Source organism: Penicillium canariense, assembly GCF_028826845.1.
Source record: "Penicillium canariense strain IBT 26290 chromosome Unknown utg000006l_segment0_segment0, whole genome shotgun sequence".
In the NCBI taxonomy this organism is placed as follows: domain Eukaryota; kingdom Fungi; phylum Ascomycota; class Eurotiomycetes; order Eurotiales; family Aspergillaceae; genus Penicillium; species Penicillium canariense.
The window spans coordinates 1678887-1703708 of record NW_026622733.1 but is presented as its reverse complement, the minus strand read 5'-3'; the positions used below and the strand labels follow the sequence as shown (position 1 = coordinate 1703708).

The 24822-nt window shown below is 52.2% G+C and overlaps 11 protein-coding genes across 11 annotated transcripts; 7 read left to right on the top strand and 4 right to left on the bottom strand.

The window, feature by feature from the left end:
• Positions 1 to 535: 535 nt before the first annotated feature.
• Positions 536 to 1861, bottom strand: N7482_008604 (aromatic ring-hydroxylating oxygenase subunit alpha; the record flags this gene model as incomplete). The annotated part of the gene is made up of 3 exons (XM_056690728.1): positions 536 to 736; positions 788 to 1013; positions 1062 to 1861. 3 exons carry the CDS (start codon positions 1859 to 1861, stop codon positions 536 to 538), a joined length of 1227 nt encoding a protein of 408 aa, XP_056540493.1.
• Positions 1862 to 2191: 330 nt separating this feature from the next.
• On the bottom strand, positions 2192 to 3715 carry N7482_008603 (uncharacterized protein; the record flags this gene model as incomplete). The annotated part of the gene is made up of 4 exons (XM_056690727.1): positions 2192 to 2576; positions 2630 to 2776; positions 2824 to 2962; positions 3010 to 3715. The coding sequence occupies 4 exons, from the start codon at positions 3713 to 3715 to the stop codon at positions 2192 to 2194; spliced, it is 1377 nt and encodes a 458-aa protein (XP_056540492.1).
• A 211-nt stretch (positions 3716 to 3926) lies between these two features.
• Positions 3927 to 4947, top strand: N7482_008602 (lung carbonyl reductase; the record flags this gene model as incomplete). The annotated part of the gene is made up of 3 exons (XM_056690726.1): positions 3927 to 4210; positions 4268 to 4628; positions 4687 to 4947. The coding sequence occupies 3 exons, from the start codon at positions 3927 to 3929 to the stop codon at positions 4945 to 4947; spliced, it is 906 nt and encodes a 301-aa protein (XP_056540491.1).
• Positions 4948 to 5071: 124 nt separating this feature from the next.
• Positions 5072 to 7119, top strand: N7482_008601 (uncharacterized protein; the record flags this gene model as incomplete). The annotated part of the gene is made up of 5 exons (XM_056690725.1): positions 5072 to 5172; positions 5229 to 5403; positions 5453 to 5819; positions 5869 to 6179; positions 6235 to 7119. The coding sequence occupies 5 exons, from the start codon at positions 5072 to 5074 to the stop codon at positions 7117 to 7119; spliced, it is 1839 nt and encodes a 612-aa protein (XP_056540490.1).
• Positions 7120 to 7560: 441 nt separating this feature from the next.
• On the top strand, positions 7561 to 8836 carry N7482_008600 (alkene reductase; the record flags this gene model as incomplete). Its single annotated transcript, XM_056690724.1, has 3 exons — positions 7561 to 7779; positions 7827 to 8157; positions 8229 to 8836. The coding sequence occupies 3 exons, from the start codon at positions 7561 to 7563 to the stop codon at positions 8834 to 8836; spliced, it is 1158 nt and encodes a 385-aa protein (XP_056540489.1).
• A 37-nt stretch (positions 8837 to 8873) lies between these two features.
• Positions 8874 to 11178, bottom strand: N7482_008599 (major facilitator superfamily domain-containing protein; the record flags this gene model as incomplete). Its single annotated transcript, XM_056690723.1, has 2 exons — positions 8874 to 10717; positions 10773 to 11178. 2 exons carry the CDS (start codon positions 11176 to 11178, stop codon positions 8874 to 8876), a joined length of 2250 nt encoding a protein of 749 aa, XP_056540488.1.
• A 2756-nt stretch (positions 11179 to 13934) lies between these two features.
• On the top strand, positions 13935 to 15086 carry encD (Fe(2+)/2-oxoglutarate-dependent oxygenase encD; the record flags this gene model as incomplete). Its single annotated transcript, XM_056690722.1, has 3 exons — positions 13935 to 14160; positions 14208 to 14686; positions 14748 to 15086. The coding sequence occupies 3 exons, from the start codon at positions 13935 to 13937 to the stop codon at positions 15084 to 15086; spliced, it is 1044 nt and encodes a 347-aa protein (XP_056540487.1).
• A 393-nt stretch (positions 15087 to 15479) lies between these two features.
• Positions 15480 to 17426, top strand: N7482_008597 (MFS transporter; the record flags this gene model as incomplete). The annotated part of the gene is made up of 7 exons (XM_056690721.1): positions 15480 to 15697; positions 15747 to 15798; positions 15852 to 16168; positions 16220 to 16366; positions 16423 to 16793; positions 16848 to 17135; positions 17194 to 17426. Coding segments are annotated over 7 exons (1626 nt in total), but the record flags the coding sequence as incomplete, so codon positions are not given.
• A 623-nt stretch (positions 17427 to 18049) lies between these two features.
• On the top strand, positions 18050 to 19269 carry N7482_008596 (polysaccharide deacetylase family protein; the record flags this gene model as incomplete). Its single annotated transcript, XM_056690720.1, has 4 exons — positions 18050 to 18155; positions 18230 to 18807; positions 18930 to 19033; positions 19137 to 19269. The coding sequence occupies 4 exons, from the start codon at positions 18050 to 18052 to the stop codon at positions 19267 to 19269; spliced, it is 921 nt and encodes a 306-aa protein (XP_056540485.1).
• Positions 19270 to 20256: 987 nt separating this feature from the next.
• N7482_008595 (uncharacterized protein) lies at positions 20257 to 20857 on the bottom strand (the record flags this gene model as incomplete). The annotated part of the gene is made up of 2 exons (XM_056690719.1): positions 20257 to 20525; positions 20578 to 20857. 2 exons carry the CDS (start codon positions 20855 to 20857, stop codon positions 20257 to 20259), a joined length of 549 nt encoding a protein of 182 aa, XP_056540484.1.
• Positions 20858 to 21997: 1140 nt separating this feature from the next.
• On the top strand, positions 21998 to 23557 carry N7482_008594 (uncharacterized protein; the record flags this gene model as incomplete). The annotated part of the gene is made up of 2 exons (XM_056690718.1): positions 21998 to 22280; positions 22350 to 23557. 2 exons carry the CDS (start codon positions 21998 to 22000, stop codon positions 23555 to 23557), a joined length of 1491 nt encoding a protein of 496 aa, XP_056540483.1.
• Positions 23558 to 24822: the final 1265 nt, after the last annotated feature.

Here is a 24822-nt window from a genome sequence, read left to right as displayed (position 1 = left end):
GATTGGTTCGTCCGTCCATCGCCCAACTATTCTACTAGGCGCGTCGCGTGTTTGTCATAATCTTCTCGATCGACTCGGGGGTTCTCTCGGCTGCAATCGGATATAATAAAATAAGGAGCGGGACGGCATCCCTGATTGCCTACTCGAGCACCATGAGTGAAGGATGAGCAAATCCTTGAACAACCGTGAGTGCTCAGGGAGCATACGGAAAGAGTGGGCCGACATTATCACGTTCGGGTTCGAGGACTAAAATTCTGGTAGAAAGGACGTGTAAAATGGCGTCAAGAGTAGCCATTTTTCGGCGCCGAAGTTACCGTTACCTAGCGTTGTGTTGTAGTTCCGTTTTAAATGGCGATCCCATTTCCTTGGCCTTGTCGAAGGTGCTGTCAATGAGCACTTACAAACTTGCTAGTATATCCACCCAGATATCCTGCGCTTTTGTATCTTTGTCAATGCGGTTATTAGTTTTCTTGGATTCCTTCTTAATAAAGACGGCACCGCTCCCTTCCCGTACGCTGATCTCATATCATTTTCACTACCATGCAAGTTCTGGCTTGGTTATGCAGCTAGCAGCCTCTAGCTTTGAGCAGAACTGCTCTTCCTCCATTAACTTCTCCGTCATGTTTCCGGGGATTTTCGGAAGAGCAGGCCATATTTCTTTCCCCCCTTGTTGCTCTTCCATCCTTCGGTGCTCCGTAAGAATCTCTTTCACACTGTTCTGGAAATAGATCGGCCCCTATTTGCTCCTGTCAGCGCCTTACATCTCATACTGAGTAGTGATACATACCTTCTCTTTGTCTGGATGAAGTTCACCGCTGACGAAGACTCCACTGCCTAGATTTCTCTGTGCTCCATCACACAGTTCTTTATCTTCATCAAGCACTTGTCGATAGAACTCATTGATATCAGAGAATTCTTTATCCGTCGCATCTTTGTGGCGGTAAACTTCGTTTTCAACCTTGCTCGTGGTAGCAGTGACCGGGATCATTCGTTGGATATAAAAGAATTTATCACTTATTGGTCAGCTTCCATATCTTTTGTACGCGATATAGGGTACTTACGTGACCGTAATCGACGAAGTGGGGAAGAAATATGTGATGGCGCGTTTAAATTGAGCATCGGTTTGCTCTTTGTTGAAGATATGATGTTCCATGTAGCCTGCGGTAGGCTCGACACGATATCGAGGGAGATCTGAAACGCCGCTGATAAGGGGATGAGAAGTTGCACAGTGGTAGCACTCATTGTAGTTCTCAATGACCCCTTTCCAATTGGCGTCTAGGTCCATTTCCCAATAATGATCGAAAGTGTATTCCCCAGAGAAATCAAAGTCTTGCATCCGCGGCTGCCCGTCCACTCGCTGGAACTCCTCATCCCACTTCACATCTGGGTCTCCTGCTTGGAGATTCACCCAGACGAAGCCGGCCTTGTCGACATGAACGTGCACAGGGAGTAGCCCATGTTGACTTTTATCGAACTCGGGTACTGTTTCGAAGCGTGGTGCTTTGGATAGATTTCCCTTCAGCCCATATGACCATCCGTGGTATTTGCAGCTCAGGATCGAAGTGGACCCGGAGCGAGATTGGACGACGGGGAATGCACGGTGACGGCAGATATTGTGAAAACCATTGATGTTGTTGTCTCGATCTTGAACTAGGAAAAAGGAAAAATTTGCGATGGTGAAAGAGAGGTAATCGCCCTGCTTGGCAAATCGGCTAGAATGAGTGAGGAGAAGCCAGCGCTTGGAGAAGATAGCTCGGCGCTCTAGCTGGTACAACGCCTCGGATCGATACCATGATGCAGGGAGAGCTCGTGGAGGCTCCTTCTCCGGGGCCTTGAACATGGAACCAAGCTGTCGCCACATTTTGCGATAGAATATGATACAAATTTGTAAGTGATCCAAGTAGTCACGAAATTGCAACTATACCAAAGCTTGTTCCGCACCCCCTATATAGGCACAAGCCGGGTGGGGAGTCAGCTTTTGGAGAAAGTATCAAAGATGGAGAAGCGGGGAAGCCTATTACCTGTTGGAATATTCCTATCATCGGGAATGTATATTCTGTTTGGTTGTACCAAAGATGGGGGAAGTGGGGGCCGGAATGATAAGAGAGAATGCAGCTAGCATTTCCAAAAGTTCGGCCGAGGACTTGCCGCTAATTGCAGAGCTATTCCACTATTCTATAAACGGTACTAGTTACAACCGAGATTCTACCATATCACTTTCACGCATGGTGCCCCAACAGCGATCAACGTCGGCGATATGGTCATAACCCAACAGTTTCGGTGCCAATCCTGGATCTCTCCAAGCCAATGCTTCACCCTCAGGCGTCGGCACCATCTGCATCTTGCGGTCTCTGTCCTGTTGCTCTGGCCCGTCGTGCAGGTGATAGAGATATTGCTGGATGTTGCCTCGGTCCACAACCATTTTCGTACGCTCTTTGCGACACTGTTGGAAAACAGACAAGGCATGCTTCTTGGCATTCAAGAACTCGGTAGAGGTCTTGGTGATATCAGGGGAATTGGGGAGACGAGATAGACATTCCCCGAGAACAGCGCCATCCTCAAAGGCCATTCCAGCTCTATATGATGGTTAGATGACGCCAGCGCGGTGGTCGGTTGAGCTTAAGCTTACCCTGAAGCCAGATATGGTAGAGTGGCGTGCACCGCATCGCCCAGCATTACCCACGAGCCGGACGGATGAGCCCAGTCGAACTCGCCGAATCGAATACAGAGTCGCCATTTCTGCACTGACTGGCAAAGCTTGAGCAACTTTTGAATACTATTGATGTTAATTTCCTCCCCACTCATAACGTGAAGGGCCCATACCGTGGATCCCAACCTTCAAACAAAGCACACATCTCCTTCACATTTCCCTCTACTGTAGAGGCAAGAGACTCCTCAGGGATATCATCCGGCACGAGTAGGACCATATTGAAGAGATCTCCTCCACGCAGCACATAATTGACTGGTCTTGTTAGCCAGCCCGGGTTAAAGGCCACTGTTGGGACGTACCGGCGTGAGCGTCTGGACCTAGCCAATAATTGACTTGTGGCTCGTTCACAAATGGCGCCAATTCGGGATCTTTGCGCATCTCCTCCGTGGACAGCAAAAGACGGTATGCAAGATCTCCGGTCTTCACAGGTGGATCACTGCGACCGAGTAATGCCTCTGTTAATTTCCCAAATACCCCATCGGCTCCGATAACCAGGTCGCCTCTCCACTCTCTCCCATCTGCTGCAACCGCCGTTGCTGTTGCCCCATCCGCACCCACGGTGACTCGTTCAATACGTGCATTGCACGTCAATTGCACTCCCAGCTCGAGAGCCCTTTCCACCAGACACCGTTGAAGATCCGCCCGGTGGAAGTCGCGGTACCAGGTTCCGGGATAATTGCTCTCCGACTGATGAAAGTCCAAGGAGGAGATTCGGTTGCCCTTCCACCCAATGAAGTTACATACACTGGGGTTAGTCATATGTGGTGTCAACGCCTTTTCCAGGCCCCAATGCTGAAGGATGCGCGAACTATTGGGTAGAACCTGGATTCCAGCCCCAACCTCCTTGATTTCGTGAGTCGCTTCGAGAATACGAACTGCGTGTCCGGCGAGAGCGCAGCTAATAGCTGATCCAAGGCCGGCCAAGCCGGCGCCGACGATGAGAATTTGCAGCTTGCATGATTCGGAGCGAGTGTGCTGTTGTTGGACATGAATGCGAGGGGCCATTGCGAGTGAAGGTGTCCCAGGTGACTCCGTGGGGTGGGTATTGGGGTACTGTCCAGGGATTTCTCCCGAATGGGGTATTTATGATAGCTTTAATATGCATGAGACTCCGTCCCTTCAAAGATGGGGGTCGTGAGCGGTATGCAACCGCCGATATCCGAACCCCTGGAATTACTATATCTGAGGGGCGGCATGTCATGCAACTGTCTCTCGCATGGTATCGCACACGGCGTATCTCCAACCGATCAGTACTGTCCTCATTACTCATTATGTCAAAAGTAAGCTCCTCTACACGGCATCTGTCATTGAGCTAACCCGTCAGTTTTCTCTTCAAGGTCGAACTGCGCTAGTGACGGGAGGTGCCCGCGGCTGTGGGCTCGCCTTTGCTCGCGGTCTGGCAGAGGCAGGGGCCAATGTAGCTATTTTTGATATCATCGACCCGGACGCTGCATTCCAAGATATCGAGAAAGACTGCAGCGTCCGCACGGCTTATTACAAGTTGGTGTTCTCCTTCTCGATTTCACGATCCGGTTCCTCACAGCTGACTTCTTGAAGAGTCGATGTTTCCTCGCAGCAATCTCTGGAAAGTGGCTTCGCGGAATTCCAAAAAGACTTCGACAATGCACTGGATATTTGTGTCCCTTGCGCCGGGATCAACCGCCATATCCCGTTCCTAGAATTCACGTACAAGGATCATCACGATCTGGTCTCGATTAACGTACTGGGGCTGTACTTTACGGCCCAGCTTGCTGCCCAGCAGATGATCGCCAATGGCACCAAGCATGGGAGCATTGTACTGGTCGCTAGTATGGCGAGTCATATTGCCGTGCGCAGCCAACTGTGCAGTGCCTACTGCGGAACAAAGGGTGCGGTCCGATCTATGTGCCCGGCGATTGCGAAGGAACTGGCGGAATACGTGAGTACCCTGTGAATCACTCGGGAGAGCCACCGCTAACAATGATAAACAATGATAGGGCATTCGAGTCAATTCTGTCTCTCCGGGATATGTGCGAACGGAGATGACCGCGGCTGTAGGTTCCCCCAACTCTCTTCTCGAACCGTGGGCTAATGGACAGTTCCCCCATCTTATCCCCAGTTGGGAAGCAGAGGCAATGAATGGGCGCATTGCGGAGCCGGAGGATATAATGGGGGCATGTGTGTTCCTCGCCAGTGATGCCAGTGCGTACATGACGGGGCAGGACATCATTGTGGATGGGGGCGTCACCCGGTGGTAGCGGAGATAGAACAAGAGTGGGGGTTTACTCCGCAATGCTGCGAACATCATGTCTATATTAAAATATGCGAGCTGCATCAGAATGAAAAGGTTGTGTCAGTTCCAGCAGATTAATTCGAACAATCATGGCTCCTGGTGCAATCCACCAAGGATACAGCGTCGGCGGTCCGGCCGATTCGACGACGGTCGTCGTGGTCGGCGCAGGGCCATCGGGGTTGATGCTAGCGTAGGTTGGATCGCAATGACGATGAGAAGATAATAAATGGACTGACAGTGTTCAAGATGTAATCTCGCCCGCTTCGGCATCCGCATTGTTATTCTCGACGACCGCCCGGACAAGACTGCGACGGGGAAGGCGGATGGCATGCAGCCGAAGACAATTGAGACATTCAGACAGATGCGGCTCGCTGAGCCACTGCTGAAGAATGCAGCGCGCATCTATGACATTGCATTCTGGGTAGGTGTGGTCGATGCCCATTGCATTTATTTCTACTCACAGGCACTAGCAATCCACGGCCGACAGCCCACTCCAGCGAACCGGCCGCCAGACACACTACCCCGAGCATCTTGTCGGCGCATCCGATCCGTACATTCTTCTCGCACATCAGGGCATGGTCGAAGAGGTGTTGATTGACGATATGGAATCCAGGGGTCTGTTCGTGACACGAAACAGCCGATTCGCTGCGTGTGCTCGTGTGCCCGGGACGGGACAGCTGGATATCACCTACGAAGACCTCTTAACAAAGACCTCCAAGACCATCCGGGCAGACTATTTGGTCGGGTGTGATGGCGCTCGGTCTCAAGTTAGAACCTTCATCCCGAATGCGTACCTTGAGGGAGAAATGACGAACGCGTCGTGGGGTGTGCTGGATGGTGAGTTTGATTATTCCCATTTGTCTACGGAGACTTACTAAGGAGGCAGGCGTCATCGACACCGATTTCCCCGATCTATGGAGCAAAGTTGCAGTCCGCTCCCACGTCGCTGGTTCCATCCTTTGGATCCCAAGAGAACAAAACATGACTCGGCTATATGTTCAACTGAGTGAGACGGATGGTGAGAGAGTGGACAAAGCCAAGGCCACGCCGGAGTATGTCATGCAGCGGGCTCGAGATGCGATGCACCCATTTCACCTCGAGTGGAAGACAATTGAATGGTTTGGCAACTATGTCGTGGGTCAGCGCGTGGCGAAACATTTCATGGATCCCGATGCACGGATATTCATTGCAGGTGATGTATGGTTCATAGTTTCCACCCCTGCCAAATATAGTCGATGCTGATCACTTACAGGCTGGCCATTGCCACTCGGCTCTCGCCGCCCAAGGTGCCAATACAAGCATGCATGATAGTTTCAATCTGGCATGGAAGCTCAATCTTGTCATCCGAGGACTGGCGAAACCGTCGTTATTATCCACCTACGAAGAGGAGCGTCAAAAGATTGCCTATGATCTAATCAACTTCGACGCAGAGCATTGTAAGGCCTTCTCACAAGGTGATGAAGCTCTTGCCAAGAACTTTGACGACAATATTCGGTTTATCTCAGGCGTGGGAGCGGAGTATTCCTTGGGTTTGCTGAGCCGAGAGAAAGATAACTTGTCGATCAACTTGAGAGCTGGCTCGTTGCAGCTTCCGGCCAAAGTAACTCGGTTCATAGACGCCAATCCAGTCGATATTCAGCTCGACATCCCCATGCTGAGCCAATTCCGCCTCTTCTTTTTCGTCCCCGATGTCCCGATGGCCACTGCATTCCTGAAAACAATCTGTGAAGGCATTACCAGTCCTACCAAGCCACTAGGAAAGGCGTCTTTACGTGCCAAACAATCATACGTGGAACAGCCGCGGGGAACAGCGACATCGGATGGATTTCTACAGCCTCAAAGATACACATCTGCATCCAACATTATCACATATGCGATGGTGACCCAGTCGCCAAAGGCCGACTTTGAAATTACGGACTTGCCAAAGGTGCTACAAGACAGTCGCTGGACATTGTATCTGGATGATATTGACATGCCTCGTTGCACTGACAAGTGGTTTGGTTCTCTGGACAAGGAAGAGGTTGGAATTGCAATCGTGCGTCCAGACGGCTATGTTGGACAGATTGATACGTGGAATTTGGCGGTACCAAGCGAGGCAGAAAGCTGGATAAGAGATTACTTTACATTCATGGCGTAAAAGAGATATTGTACTTTTTGAGCTTAGTACAAAACACATCATTTCTCGTATCAATGATTTGCACCTTCTGTACAGAGTAATCTTAGCTACTCGATAGTAAGGCAAGTTGTCGTCATTGCCCCGCAGGCTAGTGTTTCAATCGGTTTCTCCTGCGCGCTCAGTTCATGCACTCATACTGGACTTGGCTCCACCAATACATTCGAGAGTGGGGGGAGGGGAAATGGGGAATGGGGGGGAAACGGTGAGTGCCCACACCAGAACAGTATGGTGGGGGTGAGCTCCAATTTTTTTCCTGCAGGTCCATGACTGTCCCACTATTATCCCACCTTTTGTAGCGGTCAATAATGGGAGCTTTGGTGTAGCTTAGTGTTATATAACAGTGGTCTACGTGTCCGCAAAAAAAAAAGGAAAAACCCCCCAATTCGAGCTACAATTATCACAATGGGCTCCGTCGATACCGTCGGACCTCTTTTCCAGCCCCTCCGCCTGGGGGCTTTGTCTCTAAGCCATCGTGTTATTCAGGCTCCATGCACTCGTATGCGCTCGACGAAGGAGTCGGATGGTGTTTTCGTTCCCAATGACCTCAACGTCGAATACTATGCGCAGCGCGCTTCACCCGGAGGCTTGATGCTTACCGAGGCGACCCCAATTAGCCGATTGGTATGTACTCATCTCTCCAAGTTCGACAATCCCGCTGACCATCCAAGGCCGCGGGATATCCGGGTGTGCCTGGCATCTTCACTCCCTCCCAGATTGCCGGCTGGAAGAAAGTCACCGATGCGGTGCACGCCAAGGGCGCATATATATTTTGTCAACTGTGGCATGTTGGTCGAGCAACTGTTCCCTCATTCATTGAGGGAAAACAAGTCCTCGGCGCAAGTGAAATTCCCATCAGTGGGAACGCACTTGATGGCTCCGAGTATGCCGCTGCCCCCCCGCGGCCTATGACGGTGGAGGAGATCCAAGAGACAGTAAAGGAGTACGCAGCCGCTTCGAAAAGAGCGATCGAGGCAGGGTTCGATGGGGTCGAAGTGCATGGTATGCAATTACATTGGTCTGTACTCTTGAGATGCACGAAAGATTAGCTAACGACAAACAAAAACAACTAGGTGCGAACGGCTATCTTCTCGATCAATTCCTCCACGACAACGTGAATAATCGAACGGATGAATATGGCGGCTCGGTCGAGAAGCGTTCTCGTATCATTCTTGAGGTTCTCGACGCAGCCTCCGCGGCCATTGGGTCAGACCGCGTGGGCATTCGCCTCTCACCATACAACTACTTCCAAGACACCCGCGACTCCAACCCTAATGCTCACTGGCTCTCCTTGTGCTCGCAGATTGCCAACCTTCCCGCGGCATCCCGACCGGCCTACGTGCATATGGTTGAGCCCCGCTTTGACGAGGTGTTGGATGAAGATGCGAAAATTGATTCTCTGGCCTTGGAAAAGCCATCGCTAGACGTGTTCCGACCAACCCTCAAGAAGGGTGGCATTGCATTCCTGGCGGCTGGAAATTTCAACGCCGATAACGCGGGCCCGAAACTGATTGGTGATGGAGCAGATGCGGTGGTTTTTGGACGGTGGTTCATTTCTAATCCTGACCTGCCCCGACGATTGAAGGAGGGCTTGCCGTTGACCCCGTATGACCGGTCGACCTTCTATGGAGCAGTACCTCCTGAGAAGGGCTACACAGATTACCCCTTCTACAGTAAATAGAAAGGTACTGGAGAAAATACCGAACTCAGTTATTGCGCTATAGAGACAAGCCCACTAGTACCTTCATTGCATCGTGCACAACTGCCCATCGGACGGTGGCTAATTGCTGTGCCATGGCTGCCGCCAAAGGCTTGGGGTCATATTTGCCGGACAGTGCGGCCAGTTCGGTAGCACTGGGGCAATTCGTCATCATCACGATAAGGGACGAGATGTCCGTCGTAATCCGGCTCTCGGATGAGGAAAGATCCATCCCTCGATGGAAAACGCAGCATGTCAACGTAGCCAGGTATAAGCACCATGGGAAGTGAAAAGCATCAGTCTGATCCCAATCATGAAGACTCAGAACGGCGTCTTGTAACAAATGGGATGAATGTCGTGCGGCGACTGAAGATGCCGCGGATTCTTCATGAAGCCAGCGAAGAATATTTCGCTGCGATCTTGACCGATCTGCCAGTGTCACTGCTCGCCCTAAAATCTGCATTGCGCCGGCGACAATTTGCAAATCCAGAATTTCCACATTCAATGCAAGACAGGCTGCATGATAGAGCGCATACGCAGCCATTTTCAGCCCTGTGAAGCGCCGCGGGTCTGCTGTCTGTGCCAGTTTCATGGCGAGACAATCTGCGTCAAAATCAACTTTCCACAAGTCATACGATCGACTCATACGGGGCGTCCAAGCTCCCACTCGTTCCGGAGTCTCCGACCGCAAGGTTGTTTGATCACGGCGCTTTAGATCTGCCGAAACAGACATGAGGCCGTGCAAAATGATGGTGCGGGCAAAGGCATTGAGATCTCGGGGTCGGGACACAGCTCCAGGGGTGATGTAGCCCTTGAGAACGGCGAGAAAAGGTCGATTCGTCTCGCGAATCGCCGTATGGGCCCATTCACGGGCAGTCGAAGCTTCCCACGCCGTGGCACTGCAAGGCAAACATGATCTGATTTCAAATGCGGACATGCACAAGGACTGTGAGAAAAGAACCGCGTGCTGAGTATCCCACATGAAGCAATGCATAGCGAGTCTTTTCCGCTGCTCTTCATCCATCGCTTGCCGCCATGCCTGCTCCAAGTCTTCGGATCGAGCCAGATGCGATGAGTCTTGGATACTGCAGGCATTGCTACGGCGAATGAGTTTTATAAGCACACAGTGGAATAATTGTGTTAACTCCCGCTGCTTCGGACCGGCTCTCATTTTACCAAAACAGTCAACTAAAAGCATGGTCTGTAGGACCCAAAGATCGGGTTGTGGGGAGAAGTTTTGATGACACAGGAGCTGATTCCGCAGCTTGTCGTGAATTCCAACGGCCAGCTGATGTGCTTCGCGAGAGCTATAGGTAGCGCCCATGAATAGAACAGCCGCCAGAAAGACTGGATCCACGAGGTCTGGACTGAAAGTTGGCTGATGAATGAGGGGATATGTAACATTAAAGCGAGCAAAAAAGAGATCACAATAGCCCTGCAGCGCGCCCAGTGTAAGTAGGGGCGAGTCTAGAGCCATCGGCTGTCCATCAATGCCCATCGGCGATGCCTGGGCCACCACGGAGATTATGCCTCGGCGGGCATTCTCGGACAAGCGCGGCAAGCGTGGTGGGGGATTCGAGCCCAGGAAAGAGGTTCCAGACATCCAGTCCATCTCGAGAAGTTCGGGCGCCACAGGGGACAATGTTGATTGTGGTCCCTGACCTTTATTCATCATCTGAGCCACCTCTAATAGAGCTGATGGACCGTCATATTTATCCATCGCCGGGCTATATACCTCGGGAAAGGGCTCCGCGTCGAATCCGAGGGGAAAGTCGAATTGGTGAAAGGCATCGTCGAGAGAAGCGACATCAAACAACCAGTTATAATTATATGTCGCGGCAAACGGTAGATTAAAGTCGGTCGCTAGCTCTCGTTAGAAGAGAAGAAACATCGATTTGAGAGAAAGCTTGATTCATACCGGTATCCACGCCAAAGAAATCACCCATGCCATCGAGTCCCACATTGAATGAGCCGTCGGCTGCATCAAATTGGCCAGGAACCGGCTCCACATACGGTTCAAAGGGACCTCCTGGCATCATAGGAGCTAAAAACGGGTCGGTTTCATCGATCGACAGTGAAGTCGGACCCGTACCGGAAATCGGTGGTGATATAGGGACTTCGTCCATCGACTGGTCTTCCTCTTCCATCAGGTCTACTTCAGAGCTGGAACAAGAGATGGTAGAGCGCCCTGCCGACCGAATTTCTCGCTGGGATGGACGGACAATAATGGTTCCATCGCGAGCTCGGCGTGTTCTCTTTCGAGTCTTCAAAATGCCCAGCCCCGGCCCCCCTGCCTCTTCGTCTCGTTTGTTGTGGCGCATCATATGCCGGGCTATAATGTTTAGAACGAACGAGGTAGCCCTCGGAGAGAAGCTTCCGCCTTACCTAAGAGATCTGGGCGCTGGAAATGGACTGAGCATCGTTCACAGGTGAACCCATTGCGCGGTTGTTCATGGTTAAGGGCATGTCGGCGCAGATGCTCCGCGCGGGTAAAACTTTTATCGCAGCCGGGATAATCGCACGCGTGAGTCTTCATGATGAAAACGCATCGAGAAAGGAAAAAGGAAAGCTAATTCCATGCAGCTCCCACGGGATTCCCCCAAAATAATAATGTCGGGGCCGTCGGGGTAATGGCCGATGTGACTGATAAGCGTGCGGGGGACGACTGGCTGTGATTGGTGTCAGCGGAGAAGGTTGATATGCTGCATATCTGTGGTCGCATGTAGCCTGACCCAGTAATAATACATCCCAAGAGGAACACGAGAGGCGATTGCGGAATGAAAGGTTTACAAGGACCGCATCAAAAGTTGATTTCGAATTGGAGGGTTGGGGTTAGGATCCATCATCCACAATCGCGGCCAAATAATCTACAAAAAGTACCGCCATTCCGCGCTCTGACTGCCTTCTTTAACCTGACTAGTAGCAACCTGGTCCCCTCGCAGTCTCTTCCCTTGCTGTCGGTCGCGACGACGATTTTCACGTCGCATCCACAATCCCAATCCCGATACAAAAAGGATGCAGACCGCATTACAGCAGCATGTTGCGACTAGGGTGGGAATATACCTATCCAATTAGCATATTGGGGTCTATGTATTTGAAAAGGGATTGCAGCTTACTTTGGAGCGTATTCTGTTCGAAATGTAGCAGCGCTCAAGACCCCCGCCAGATTTCCCAAGCCGACGAAGAACCCGGTATTCGCGGCGCGCGAGTTCTCGTGAACGTTGTTGTTATTGTGCCAGGCATGAACCAGACATGATGGAATGTAGGCCCCGGCGGCCATCAAGAAACAGGCAAAATACGCCACGCCCTTATGTTGGAGGACGTCGATAGCAGCCAGGATAACCATCCCGACCAGGGAAAGGGTCAGCGAAAAGACAATGTGAAATGTTCTCTCGCGGCAATAGTCGGACGACTTGGCGACACAGAGTAGCACTACGGCCCCAACGAGATTTGGTGCAACTGTCCACAGGTTCGTTTTAACCACAGAGTAGCCAAGACGTTGGACAATCTGTTGCGGTTAGAATTCAAAAGTTGAAGATGAAGCGAAGGCAGGAACCCACCAAGGGAAAGAAATTCATCGCTGTTGCATAAGCGACTGGATATGTGAAAGTAATGATACACCAAAGTGGGAACTTCCAGTCAGTCCAAGATTGGAAACAAGCCTTGAGGTTGAACTCTGTTGCGACTTCGGAAGACGAGTCGCGAAGGAGCCGGGCTGTTGCCGCTTTTTTCTCCGCATCATTCAAAAACCAGGCGTGTTGTGGACTATCTGGTAGTATGAAAAACGCCAGAATGCCGATGAGTAAAGTCATTCCGCCTTCAATGATGAACAGCCATTGCCATCCTTTGACGGTTGGGCTATCGATTTGGAACACCCCGAAGGAGATGAGACCACTGAAGGCAGAGGCGAGAACTGCAAAAGATTGCATGATAGCCAGACGAAACCCCATCTCTCCTCGAGTATAGAAAAGTGTCAAGTAAAACGTTGCTCCGGCAAAGAATCCCGCCTCGAAGACACCTAGAATAACTCGAATGGCAAGCAAGGAACCAAACCCTTTAGCTGCACATTGACAGAGAGCAAGGATCCCCCAGACCATTGACACTGTTCGAGAGAGTATCGTCAGTCGTGCGCGATGGTGCCATGGACCGAAATGAACGTACTAAGTGAGAGCATGAGTCGGCCAGAATAGCGCCTAATTAAGAGGTTCCATGGTAGATCAAACAGCCCGAACGGGATATAAAACAGCACAATGAGAAGGGAATAATCGTTCCCTTGGAAATGCAGGTCCGTTTCGAGACCATCGGTTTTGGCATTTGCTACGTTACTCTACTCCTATCAGTTATGACACGACTGGCGGGGAGTGAGACTTACTCGGTCCATGCAGTCAAAGAAGTACATCTGTAAATGTCAGTCGGAGTGGTTCAGATTGATCCGATGTTCTCACCAAACATAGCATAGGCAAGACCCAAAAGTCCACCTTCCTACGATAAAGCCTTTCGGCTTCCGGGTCTGAATAGATGAAGGTCTGCCCTACATTCCCTTCATTATCTGATGCCTTTTCCATCATTGGCGAGTTAGTCTGCAGAGACGTATTGAACTTGGTTCTGGTTTGTTTTCTTTTTCTCACAAGACCACGGGAGCAGGTGGCACCCTACGAATTCTTATTATAACCCCCTTACATGCGTAACAACAATCTTCGCCATCAGCGCTACCATCATACCTACTGTAGACTCTCTGTTGATATGTTGAGAACACAGATACCGCTTCCAAGCCCCAATCAAGCATTGCCTAAGAAGATAACAGCCCCTGTCGCGCCGCGACCTTCCCCCGCAGATCATCTTATCAGCGGGACGGCTGAATCCACTCTATCACCCCATCTTTGACCAAAACCCCCACCCTCACGACTGCTCTCGCCATCAGATTTGTTTAGTCGTGGCTTGAGAGTCGGCATTCTGCCCGATTCTGTAAGGCAATGAGGGGATATGGATGAGATTTCTGGAAGATATATTCGAGCAAAAGCATTCTCGGCGAATTCAGGCGCGAGAAACAACCCAGACTATAGGAGTGAAGCGAAACAATATGTCGGCATTATCTGCTCCCCCCATCCTGGATTTCTCCGCATTCTACGGCAGTGACATTGAAGCAAAGGCCAAGCTGGTAGAGGAAGTGCGAAAGTGCTGCCACTACAATGGCTTCTTCCAGATCACCGGCCATCGCGTCCCGCTGGACCTGCAGCGACGTGTGATGAAATGCTCCAAGCGGTTTTTTGATTTACCTCTAGACGATAAAATGGAAATTGACAAAAGTGCGCTCTTTCTCCGCGGCCTTGATGACTTTCAACTGACATTGCAGATCTCAACTCGTTTAATCGTGGCTACGAACTTCTCCGGTCGCAGATGCTCGAAGTCGGCACCGGCCCGGAGCTGAAGGAGGGACTTTATATTGGCGAAGAGATTCCGGAGGACCACCCCTACTTTCTGCAGAAGAAATTGAACAGCGGTCCCAACCAATGGCCCCAGACCGTCCCTGACAAGGACGAGTTCCAGAAGACTACAATGGACTACTACCATGCGGTATTTGAGCTGGCGAAGGATGTGCTAGGCGTGGTCGCTTTGACCTTAGGGGTGGACTCGGACTTTTTCCAACCTCTTACTACAGGAGCGGTAGCCACAATGCGCTACTTGCATTATCCCGCACAACCGAAAGACGAAGACGAGACACTAAACCGTGGAATTGGTGCCCACACAGACTTTGGCTGTGTGACTCTACTCTTACAAGACGAGGTGGATGGCCTTCAGGTTTTGGATGCGCCTTCCGGACAATGGCTTGATGTGCGTGACCATACATTATCTATATCATCTTTTGACTTCAACTAATGGGTTTGATATGCAGGTCAAGCCTGTGGAGGGAGCCTACGTCGTGAACCTAGGGGATCTTTTCATGCGCATGGCGAACGACAAGTACAAGTCCAACATCCACCGTGTGATCAATAAATCGGGCCGTGAACGATATTCCATTCCATTTTTCTTCAGCGGGAACCCAGACTACCTCTGCGAGTGTCTCCCCAATTGTCGAGCGCCGGGAGAAGCCGCGAAATATCCGCCTATTACCGTCCAGGACATGGTGACAGCGGCATACAAAGAAAGCTACGGGCGAGCGGAGAAGTACAAAAGGGAGATGGAAACTACGAAATTGGAGGCGACACCCTCGGTCGCGGCAGTGGGCGCGTAGTTGCGTTGTCCAAATTGGAACGACGTTATGTATCTTTCACCAATTTGACTACCCTGAATCAGACTGTTCTTCTGGTCATCCATGTGCACAACCAATTGGATATATCGTAAATCAAGAAGTACCTCACTGAAGCTGCTATGCCTAGCTATGTGGTGGAGTGGTCCAAGCTCAAGAATGCGAATCCAATCTCCGGCTATTCGTATCCTATGTTTTCATCAAAAGTGGGGGGTTTGCCGGCGGATCGGTCGCTGCCCACCCTTGTTATCGTCTACTACAGTCAGTTATACGTATATCCTATTGGCCACATGGTGCTGTCAGCATAATCTCAGCCCTAAAGGAGATTATATGAACTAAAGGAGAGTATATGAATCGACCTGGTCTGAAGGAAAAGTAAGACTCACGAAGACTACTCGCTTCAACATGGATGAAATTCTACCAGACAAAAAGAACGTGCAGGCAGCCCGGGACTTGGTCTCCGATGAAGGCACTGGAAAGGTCATTGCCCTGGAGGACAGTGAAGTAGAGCAGTTCTATGGCTCTTCTACCACTCATGCCTACCGCCTCAAATCCGAATTGGTGGGCAAGTGTATGGAAGAAATTGGCATGGGAAAGTGAGTAGATGTAGCTCTGACTTGAAAGACATGTGGCTTACACAGCTAGATTCCAATGGAAATTGTTCGTGGTGACTGGGTTTGGATGGATAGTTGACAACGTATGTTCCCCTATTCCTATTGGATCCAATGCTGATCAGAACCCCGTGTCTAGTTTGCTTCTCAAGGCATTGGCAGCGTCCAGCCTCCGATTGAGCAAGAATTCTCCGACATAGTTCACGTCAGCTATAGTTCAGTTGCGTATTATGTTGGCCTTATCCTGGGTGCATCGTTCTGGGGAATCTCGAGCGACCTCATCGGCCGTCGCCCTGCATTCAACTGTACACTTCTTATAGCTGGTGTGTTTTTCTGTGCGGTCGCCGGCTCGATGAACTTTATCGCTTTCAGTGCCATGTGGGCAGTCATTGGTACGGCGGCAGGCGGGAATGTACCGGTAGACTCGATGATATTCTTGGAATTTGTTCCGGGGAGGTACGTATGAGCATGCACGTCGCGTGACTATCATGACTAATGACTAGCCAGTCACCAATATCTCCTTACTGCGCTCTCTGCATGGTGGAACCTGGGTCAACTTGTTGTGTCCCTCATTACATGGGTTTTCTTGGCCAATTACAGCTGCCCGACGGATGCAACGCCGGCGACTTGCCCTCGCCAGAGCAACATGGGATGGTACGCATGATGTTGACTGCCTACCTATTTCGTGAGGCTAACACCAACTCATCCAGGAGATATACTATGATCACTCTGGGTGCGATGGCGCTTGCTTTCACGTTCATTCGTATGTTCTTGTTCAAGATCCCCGAGACTCCACGTTTTCTCCTCTCCCAGGGGCGGGATGAAGACGCCGTGGATGCTGTGAACTATGTTGCCCGACAGAATGGCAAACCAGAGCCTTTGACTATCGGAATGTTTCGTGAGATCGATGCCCGGCTGGGTGTAGCTTCCAATGAGAAAGAAGGGCGTTCACATTTGTCAACCAAGGAAATTATCTCTGAAAACATGCAGGCCTTCAGAGGAGAGCATTATCGAGCTCTATTTGCCACTCGCAAGCTTTCTATACATACCATCATCATTTGGACGATATGGTTAACGATTGGTGAGTATATCCATGATGGGTATTGTGAGGAGTGATATTGACCTTCCCCCTCAGGCATCGGATATCCTCTATACTTCAACTTCCTTCCGTCATACCTGGCTACCAAGTTTACTGAAAACTCTTCGCTTGATCTGACGTATCGGAATTACTGCATCACGTCGGCTGTTGGAATAGTGGGCCCATTATCCGCCGCCGTGGCGGTAAATACAAAGTTGGGACGCCGGTATATGATGGGAATCTCAGCCGTGGTCACAGCAGTGTTTCTTTTCGCCTATGTGGGAGTCAACAACTCCGCCGCCAGTTTAGCTTTCTCCTGCGTGACAAGTCTCCTGGGTAATTTTGGTAAGGTTCCTCGAAGCACGCAGATTCCTCGATTCACGCAGCTAACGCCGATATGCAGAATATGCCATCATGTATGCCTTCACCCCTGAGTCATTCCCGGCACCGCATCGCGGTACGGGGACTGGCACAGCTGCGGCTCTTTTACGACTTGGTGGTTTAGTGGCTAGTTTGATTTCGTCCCAGACGGGGTTTACCAGTGCGCCAATCTATGTCAGTGCCGCGCTGTGGGTAGCAGTTGGTTTACTCTGCATTGGGCTGCCATTCGAGACGCATGGACACAATGCATTGTAAATAGCTACTGTATCAACGCAGGTTTTACCGGTTTGTTGGCGAGCCTGATACCGCTTCGCTTCCTTAGTTCAACATGAGCATAGTCGAGCCAAATGTGGATGATAGGGTTGCCAAGCTCGAGGCCGTACACTGAGAAATCAGCTCTAGAAACGCCGGATTGCCCGGCTATTCAAAATTCCGTGACACTCCCATAGATCCGTAGAGCGAGACACGCCCTAGCCAGTCTTGCGACGATAACCATCGGAAAGACCTAGACCCATTTACTTGGGAGAAGCCACTTTCTTTTCAAAAATTTATTAAAACCCCATCAATTAGCATTGGCCCCCATCCACGCGGAATCCGCATCGGTTCCTCGCTAGCGGTGGGAGATGCCAGCTGCACGCAACAACCCCCACCCTTGGAGAGAGCTTGCAATGATGGGGGAAGCGTTGATAAAAGAAACCCATAGATTTCCCCTCACCTACCCCTCTTAACTTTCTAGCGTCGCCGAACACCTCAACACCTCTCTCATCAATCATCAGAATACCGCTCTCACTGCACCCTGTGAACCGTTCGCTGCAGCGGTAAACCCAACCTCTACACTTATTTTCCAACTAGCCTAGATTGATAAAGGAAGGGTAGTCATGGGCAAGAAGCGAGTCCTGGTTGGCTACGGTGTCGATATCGACGCCGTAGCGGGCTGGCTGGGCTCGTATGGGGGCGAAGACAGCGTTAGCGATATCAGTCGAGGTAACCACATCACAGGCTTCAAGCGTATAACCTACCATCCGCGTTGATCATTGCTCACAATTGCGCCATTCCAGGTCTCTGGGCAGGGCACATCGGAACCACGCGACTCCTCAAACTTTTCGAGAAATATAACATCAAGGCATCCTGGTTCATCCCAGGCCACTCACTCGAGACATTCCCCGAGGAATGCGCACAGGTCCGCGACGCCGGGCACGAAATCGGGCTGCACGGCTACTCCCACGAGAACCCCGTCAGCATGACCAAGGAGCAGCAGCGCGACATTCTCGACAAGACGTACAAGATGCTGACAGACTTCTGCGGCAAGCCGCCGCGCGGCATCGTCGCGCCGTGGTGGGAGGCTAGCGCGGAGATGGTGGAGCTGCTGCTCGAGTACGGCATTGAATACGACCACTCGATGTCGCACGAGGACTGCCAGATGTACTGGCTACGGACGGGCGACTCGTGGACGAAGATTGATTACGCGCAGAAGGCGGAGACGTGGATGAAGCCGCTTGTGCGCGGGCAGACGACAGGACTGGTGGAGATTCCGGGAAGTTGGTATATTGACGATTTGCCGCCGATGATGTTTATCAAGAACTCGGCGAATAGTCACGGGTGGGTAAATCCACGAGACGTCGAGGATATCTGGAAGGTTGGTGCACTTTCTGCTTCGCTCTACTCTTGTCCTGTCCTGTCTGGCTCCGCTCTGGCGGGTCTGACGCGGCAACGGGCCATTTGCTCTAGCATGGCTGATTAACATGCATCTCCTACCAGGACCACTTCGACTACTTCTACCGCGAGTATGACGAGTTCATTTTTCCGATGACGATCCACCCGGACGTCTCTGGGCGCCCACATGTGCTCCTCATGCACGAACGGTGAGACAGCCCTCTACGTTCCCGATCTGGGAAAAGTGAAGGTGCCCCCGGGGGAGAGGCGGAGGCTGGCGGGTCGAGGCAAACACTAGCTAACTGGCTGCAGGATTATCGAGCATATCAATAAGCACGAGGGGGTGGAGTGGGTCACATTCGAGCAGATGTGCGATGAGTTCAAGAAGACGAACCAGCCGCCGCCTGGGGCGATGATGCCGGCGACTCGGGGGACTGTGGCCTGATGGGTAGCTGCAGAGGCGGGAGGAGGGATGAATGCATAGTCGAGGTATACAGGTTGAAGCTGTGTACACTGTACCATCTTGGATACCGTTCGACTCCTCTTGATGGATCTAGGGAATCTGTGTTCCGTTGCGAAGCATTTGCATTTGCATGTTGTATAGCCATGTCGTGGTAGCACTGTGTGTGTGATATATAGGTACATAGGCAAGATACGGGAGTTGTTATTGTTCCTCGGTGCACTCTACCACGGACTCGACCAGGTACTAGTGCCAGTGCCCCGTGCAACTCTGGCAAGATATTTCGATCGCAACCGGCGCTGCCACAATGCTTATGTCGGACGAGCATTGGCCACAGCATCGACCGAAACACACATAATCGGCTCTGTAGGCGATGCAGAACGTGTGTGCAGAGTATACACCAACAGTATGGATAATATGGAGAATACTCAGAATATCCGCTATCCAGCAGGTAGAAATGTGCCCGTCTCTCTCGACCCACACGATTAGGTTTGTCGTTTTTTCTACAGTAGCCGATCGGCACGCCGGCCGTTGATTGGAGGGGGAAGAGATTAACCAGTCGGCAGGGGTCCTGCCCTGCGATTGGTGGGAATCAAATCCAAGAACCAAAGACTGGAAATGACCCCAAAAAGCGATTGATCAGTCATGGACAATTATTAATATGCGTCATGTCAACGATCAATAATCAGAGAGGCGAGCTATCCAATCGGTTAACCACTTGCCTCTTTCCCGACAACCGACCAACCGTGAACCGACGGAAAGCCGGCAACGGTGCGCCACGGGCCAAGCCCTCTCCCCTTTGCCTCTTACGCACATCCCGTGTGAGTTTGGAGCAGTTTCGTGGTTCAGACCTGACCAGCCATGGTTGCTGACATTCTCGGGTAAAAGGTCGGCCATGTGGATCTGACGTCGCCAGAGATGCCAATGGGGGGTGCACGTTCCCTGGCTTTTCGTGCATGCTAGCGCTGCACACTATGGAGATGGCTTTCCGCGCAGGCCTTGACATTCGTCGGAGAATCTGCCCGAGAGACTGTCCCAGATCGATCCTAGTGAGCTCGTGAGAGCTTGTTGGGAGAGGGGAAATGTAAGACCCCGCAGCTTGTCGTTGGGAATGTCTAGGCCTGGCAGGTCCGACCCTGATCGGACGCCTGTGAAAGTCGGGAAAGTCGGGATGGCGTAGAGGAACCACTGTGCGACTTCACCCTCTGGCTCTCGCTCTCCCTCTCTTTCCTCGGCTTCTTCTGTCGGAGTAAGGTTCTGATGGTGGCGCCGGAGGGCCGTCCCTCGTTACACCGGTCGCTGTGCGACCTATCCCATCAGTCTTGTCAGTCATATCAGCTTGTCTGATCGCACCAGCCACGGGATGCACCATGCGGGCGAAGTTCGCCGAGAAGCCCAGAAGCCGTGGAACAGCGTTAGAACCGAAAACAGGGGCCGAGGAGAGCAGGGGGACACGGACGGCAGACAGAATGACGATTGTCCTGCTCACCAAGGACCCTGTCTTAAACACAATCGGCTGCTTCAGCTTGGTGTGCTCTGAGTGGGCGAGGAGGGGAATGGCATCATAAGCCATGCGGTTGGGATGTGCTAGGAGATGCGGCACTCCACCGGCACAGTCTAGACACCGCCGATCTTGCAGCCAAGTGGGAAGGGGACCCTAGGGCTTGGGTTAGGTGAGGATCCGATCGCCGATGACAGCCCCTCCGACATGATAACATGAAAAAGGGTCCTGGAGGGATGGGAATGCGCAGGTTGCACGGATCCGATACACGCATGTAGCCGAGGTGACGGGCAACTGGCTGGGAAGATAGTTTGGAGATAGTTCGGGAGTAGATGTAAAACGGGCATGCTTCCAGACGTTCCACACTTTCCAGAGTGTTCTTGCTCGCGGTGTTCCATGGTACGCAAGCCACCTTAACCATCGGAACACGACGGAGCGAATTTTTTAGAGGCAAGCGACCGATCGTCGACTCGGTCGCGTGTCGAAGGTGGCCGAAGCTGTCGAAACAAAGAAGAACCCACTAACGTTCGGATGAGGAGGCTAGCTTGGCTTGCTCTTTGTCAGGTTAGTGTCGGAGTCTTAGCACGATTTGTGTGGTGGGCGAGGTCTAGACGGCCCTCTCGCTCTTTTTCCCTCGCCTTCGACTCGACCATCGTCCCTCTCCCTCCTCCTCTCTTTTTCCTCTCGCGCTCTCTCTCTCTCTCTCTCTCTCTCTCTCTCTCTCTTTTTCTACAACCTCATCCTCACCCCTGCTATCATCTGCAGGGTTGCACCATAGCCGGGATCTCCCTGTTGGGCGCATCGTCACCGGCCCGTTTACTGATTCAGACGAGTAGTCGCGCCTTTTCCTGCCCAGCCAGCTGGCACGACCCATCCACCTGTTTGGCCCACGTCTGCGCTGGCGTTCCTTTTTCTGCTCGCCCATTGTGCTCACCTGGCCTCCATTGGACTGCCCCTCTGTCCATCCCCATCCGCGCTTTCGTCCCTGAGCTGGTCAGTTCCTGCATCACACCGCCACCTCTCATCGGGTCTCCTCCTCCGTTAGGCAATCACCACGGTGACTCGCTTCGCTCGGCACTGCTTCTGCTCGCTCGCTCATTAATTGAGCGCAGTCGCCACCCCCCGGTCCTTTTACCTACCTCCAATGCTGTTCGGCGACCACTCTCATTGCCACCAGCCCTCGCGACGCCCTGCGGCCTCGCCCTTCGCGCAATGCGTATACTGTCTCAGATCATCGACGCGCAACGAGAGTCTTTCGACGTGACGGACTCTCCCCGCCTCCCCCAATCGCCCTTGGCCGTCAATACTTCTGCGCCCGCCTCGCCGGCCATTTCCCTCTTCTCTGCGACGGGCCATAACCGCGTCTCCAGTTCGGTCTCTTCTTTGGTATCATCGTCCGGCCTGGGAAACTCCATGGACAGTCCGAGCCGGAGCCAATTGACAGGCGTTCAAGAAGAACCCTGTGCACGAGACTCGTTGGAAGATCAATATTTCCGTATGTGGACTTGCTTCCTACCCCCACATGACTCATTAGGGAAACCCTGAGACTAACACGCGACGATAGAGCACTTTGAATGTGGCACGACCACCGCCGACGAACCCTACTTCCCTATGCACCCCACTGATAGCTACGACCTGAGCGACTGTGGCATGGACATCTCTGACTCGCCTAAAAAGCGGCGATCCGATAGCTTGTCGATGATGGGCGTCTCGCGCATCGGCTCGCGCGTGTCCACCGTGTCTGCACGATGGAAGTCCAAGCGCGCCTCAGGGAGCCCCGAACGCGACATCTTCCCGGATGATCTGCGGTCTCGCGCCAACTCCGCGGCTTCATCCGCTCTAGCCAGCCCCATTATTGCGAACCCGATCACTCGCATCGACTCCCATGTCCCTCCGTCTCCCGCCCAGACAATTTTTGAGGAGCGCATGAGCAACTCTGGCACGCGCCCGATTGACATCACACAGGCAAACAGCTTCAGCCAGGATGACAATGACGCGCCGCAAGCCACGACTCCTCTGCTTCCCCCATTGCTGGGCGATGACTCAATGAGCCTGGTCACATCGCGTGTGCAGTCCCCGCTGCAGTCGCCCTCTGTCGCAGACGTGAGCGAAGCCGCATACTACGGTGTGACCTCGGATCCCCGATTCGCCACAGTGGCCGGCATCCCCTCCCCGCCACTTTCCTCCAAGCCCTCCGTGGCCTCAATGTCGCGCCCGCGCGCCAGCACCGTCCGCACCATCTCCGGCGAGCCAACACCGTTCGTTCTCTCCGACCCCAACGATGAATGGGCCAACAAGCTCGGTCACGCGAACTTCACCATCCAACCGGAGCCGTACGTGCCAGCGATCTGCGACCTAGAAAGCTTCCACCAGCTGCGCGCCGACTGGGACATGGCGCGCTGCAACTTCGCCAAGCACCTGGTTCGCACGGGCGAGCACTACGGCGTGACCTCCAACATCTACAAGCTCACTGGCGAGAAGTGGGAGTGCACCGACCACAAGTGGCGCGCGCAGCACGAAGCCCTCCTCAGCACACTTGGGTCCGTATATGGCGTCCCGCTCAGCCTGACCCAGTCCAATCTACGCCCTTGCGAGCAGGTCTGCATCCCCCGACTGCACGATAATGCCAAGTTCCCCGAAATGGGTGACGAGGATATCGTGGGGCCGATGGCTGTGTCACCGGTCGCGGAGATCGCGGGCCCATGCCGCCCCAAGTCGATGAAGAAGCGCAATTTCTTCCGCTTCTTCCAAGACCTGGTTGGCCGGTCTTGAGCTTAACCTTGCACGCTGTCTCCACCCATCTTGCTCTTCTCTTTTTCGTCCTGCTTCCGAGCGACCTCGCCTACGATAATGACCAATAGACTTACACGACTTGGCCTGTCGAAGCTGATACTTGACTTTATCAAGGAAAGTGTTGATTTGGCCAAGCTCAACCCTCACGACTAATGTTTCTTTTTTTGTTCTGATGATGACTCACGACTCACGGTCCGGACTGCGACTACTGCTCTCGCGCCGGGCCATGCCTTTCCTTTGTCTCCTTCTCTTCCGAGTCATGCTATTCTTGTTTCCCGGATTCTTGCGCCGGGGTCTGAGCATTTCTTCTGCCGGTCTTCACTCTCCAGTGCACTGCTCACTTCGCACGTGGTTTGGGGAGTCCCCCGCAGGTGGATTTGCATCTTCCCTCGGCTGGGTGCACGCCCGTCCATTCCTTCTTCATTATATACCCTCGACTTTGTTCGCATTTTACTATATCTATATCATAGCACCCGATAGACTCGACTCGTTTTGGTTCCATTTGGTTCGTTTCCAAAAACACAAAACGTTGCTTCTTGTATGTATATACTGGCGCCATCGTGCTGCTTTTACTTTACTTTGGCACATGATCGCAGAGCTTGTGCGCAATACATACCTGTCTCAAAATCATTCTCCCTTGATACGCTGTACCCTTTAGTAAACCCTGTGTTGATCCGGGGAATGCAAGGTATCTACCGGATTCAACATGGGAAATAGACTGTTCACACCGCGCGAGGACGCGACTGTGCACTCCATGTATACGCGCCCACCGCTACTCGCAATTGTAGTTGCTTCGGTTTGTCTTCATAATCCCCACTTCATCGCCATTGGGAACCATCACGCTCGTACAATGCTCTTAGGTTCCTAGAATGTTTGATTCAAAGCTAGTATCATTATCGGGAATATTTGAGAAGACCTAGCCCTCTCTGCTGAGCCATATTTAGGGCCGTTCGCAACCACGCAACTTCTCGAGCATAACAAGGTTGGTCCCGTAGAGATTCAATCGCAATTCCTAGCGCGGGGCTAATCGACAGCGGTCCGGCGAGGAGAGTTGCCTCCCCCAAAATATATTCCACGGATTGACAGACATGGTGCGCCATAGAAAGGTAGTCTCTGCGATGGCCCAGCGCAAGAAGTGAGTCGGCCGCCCCAGAAGCAGATCGTATAATAGGATGTCTGTCAATATTAAAGGAGCTCCCGGGCATGATAACGTTGTACAGATTGCAAAGGCCAGACCAAAGCAT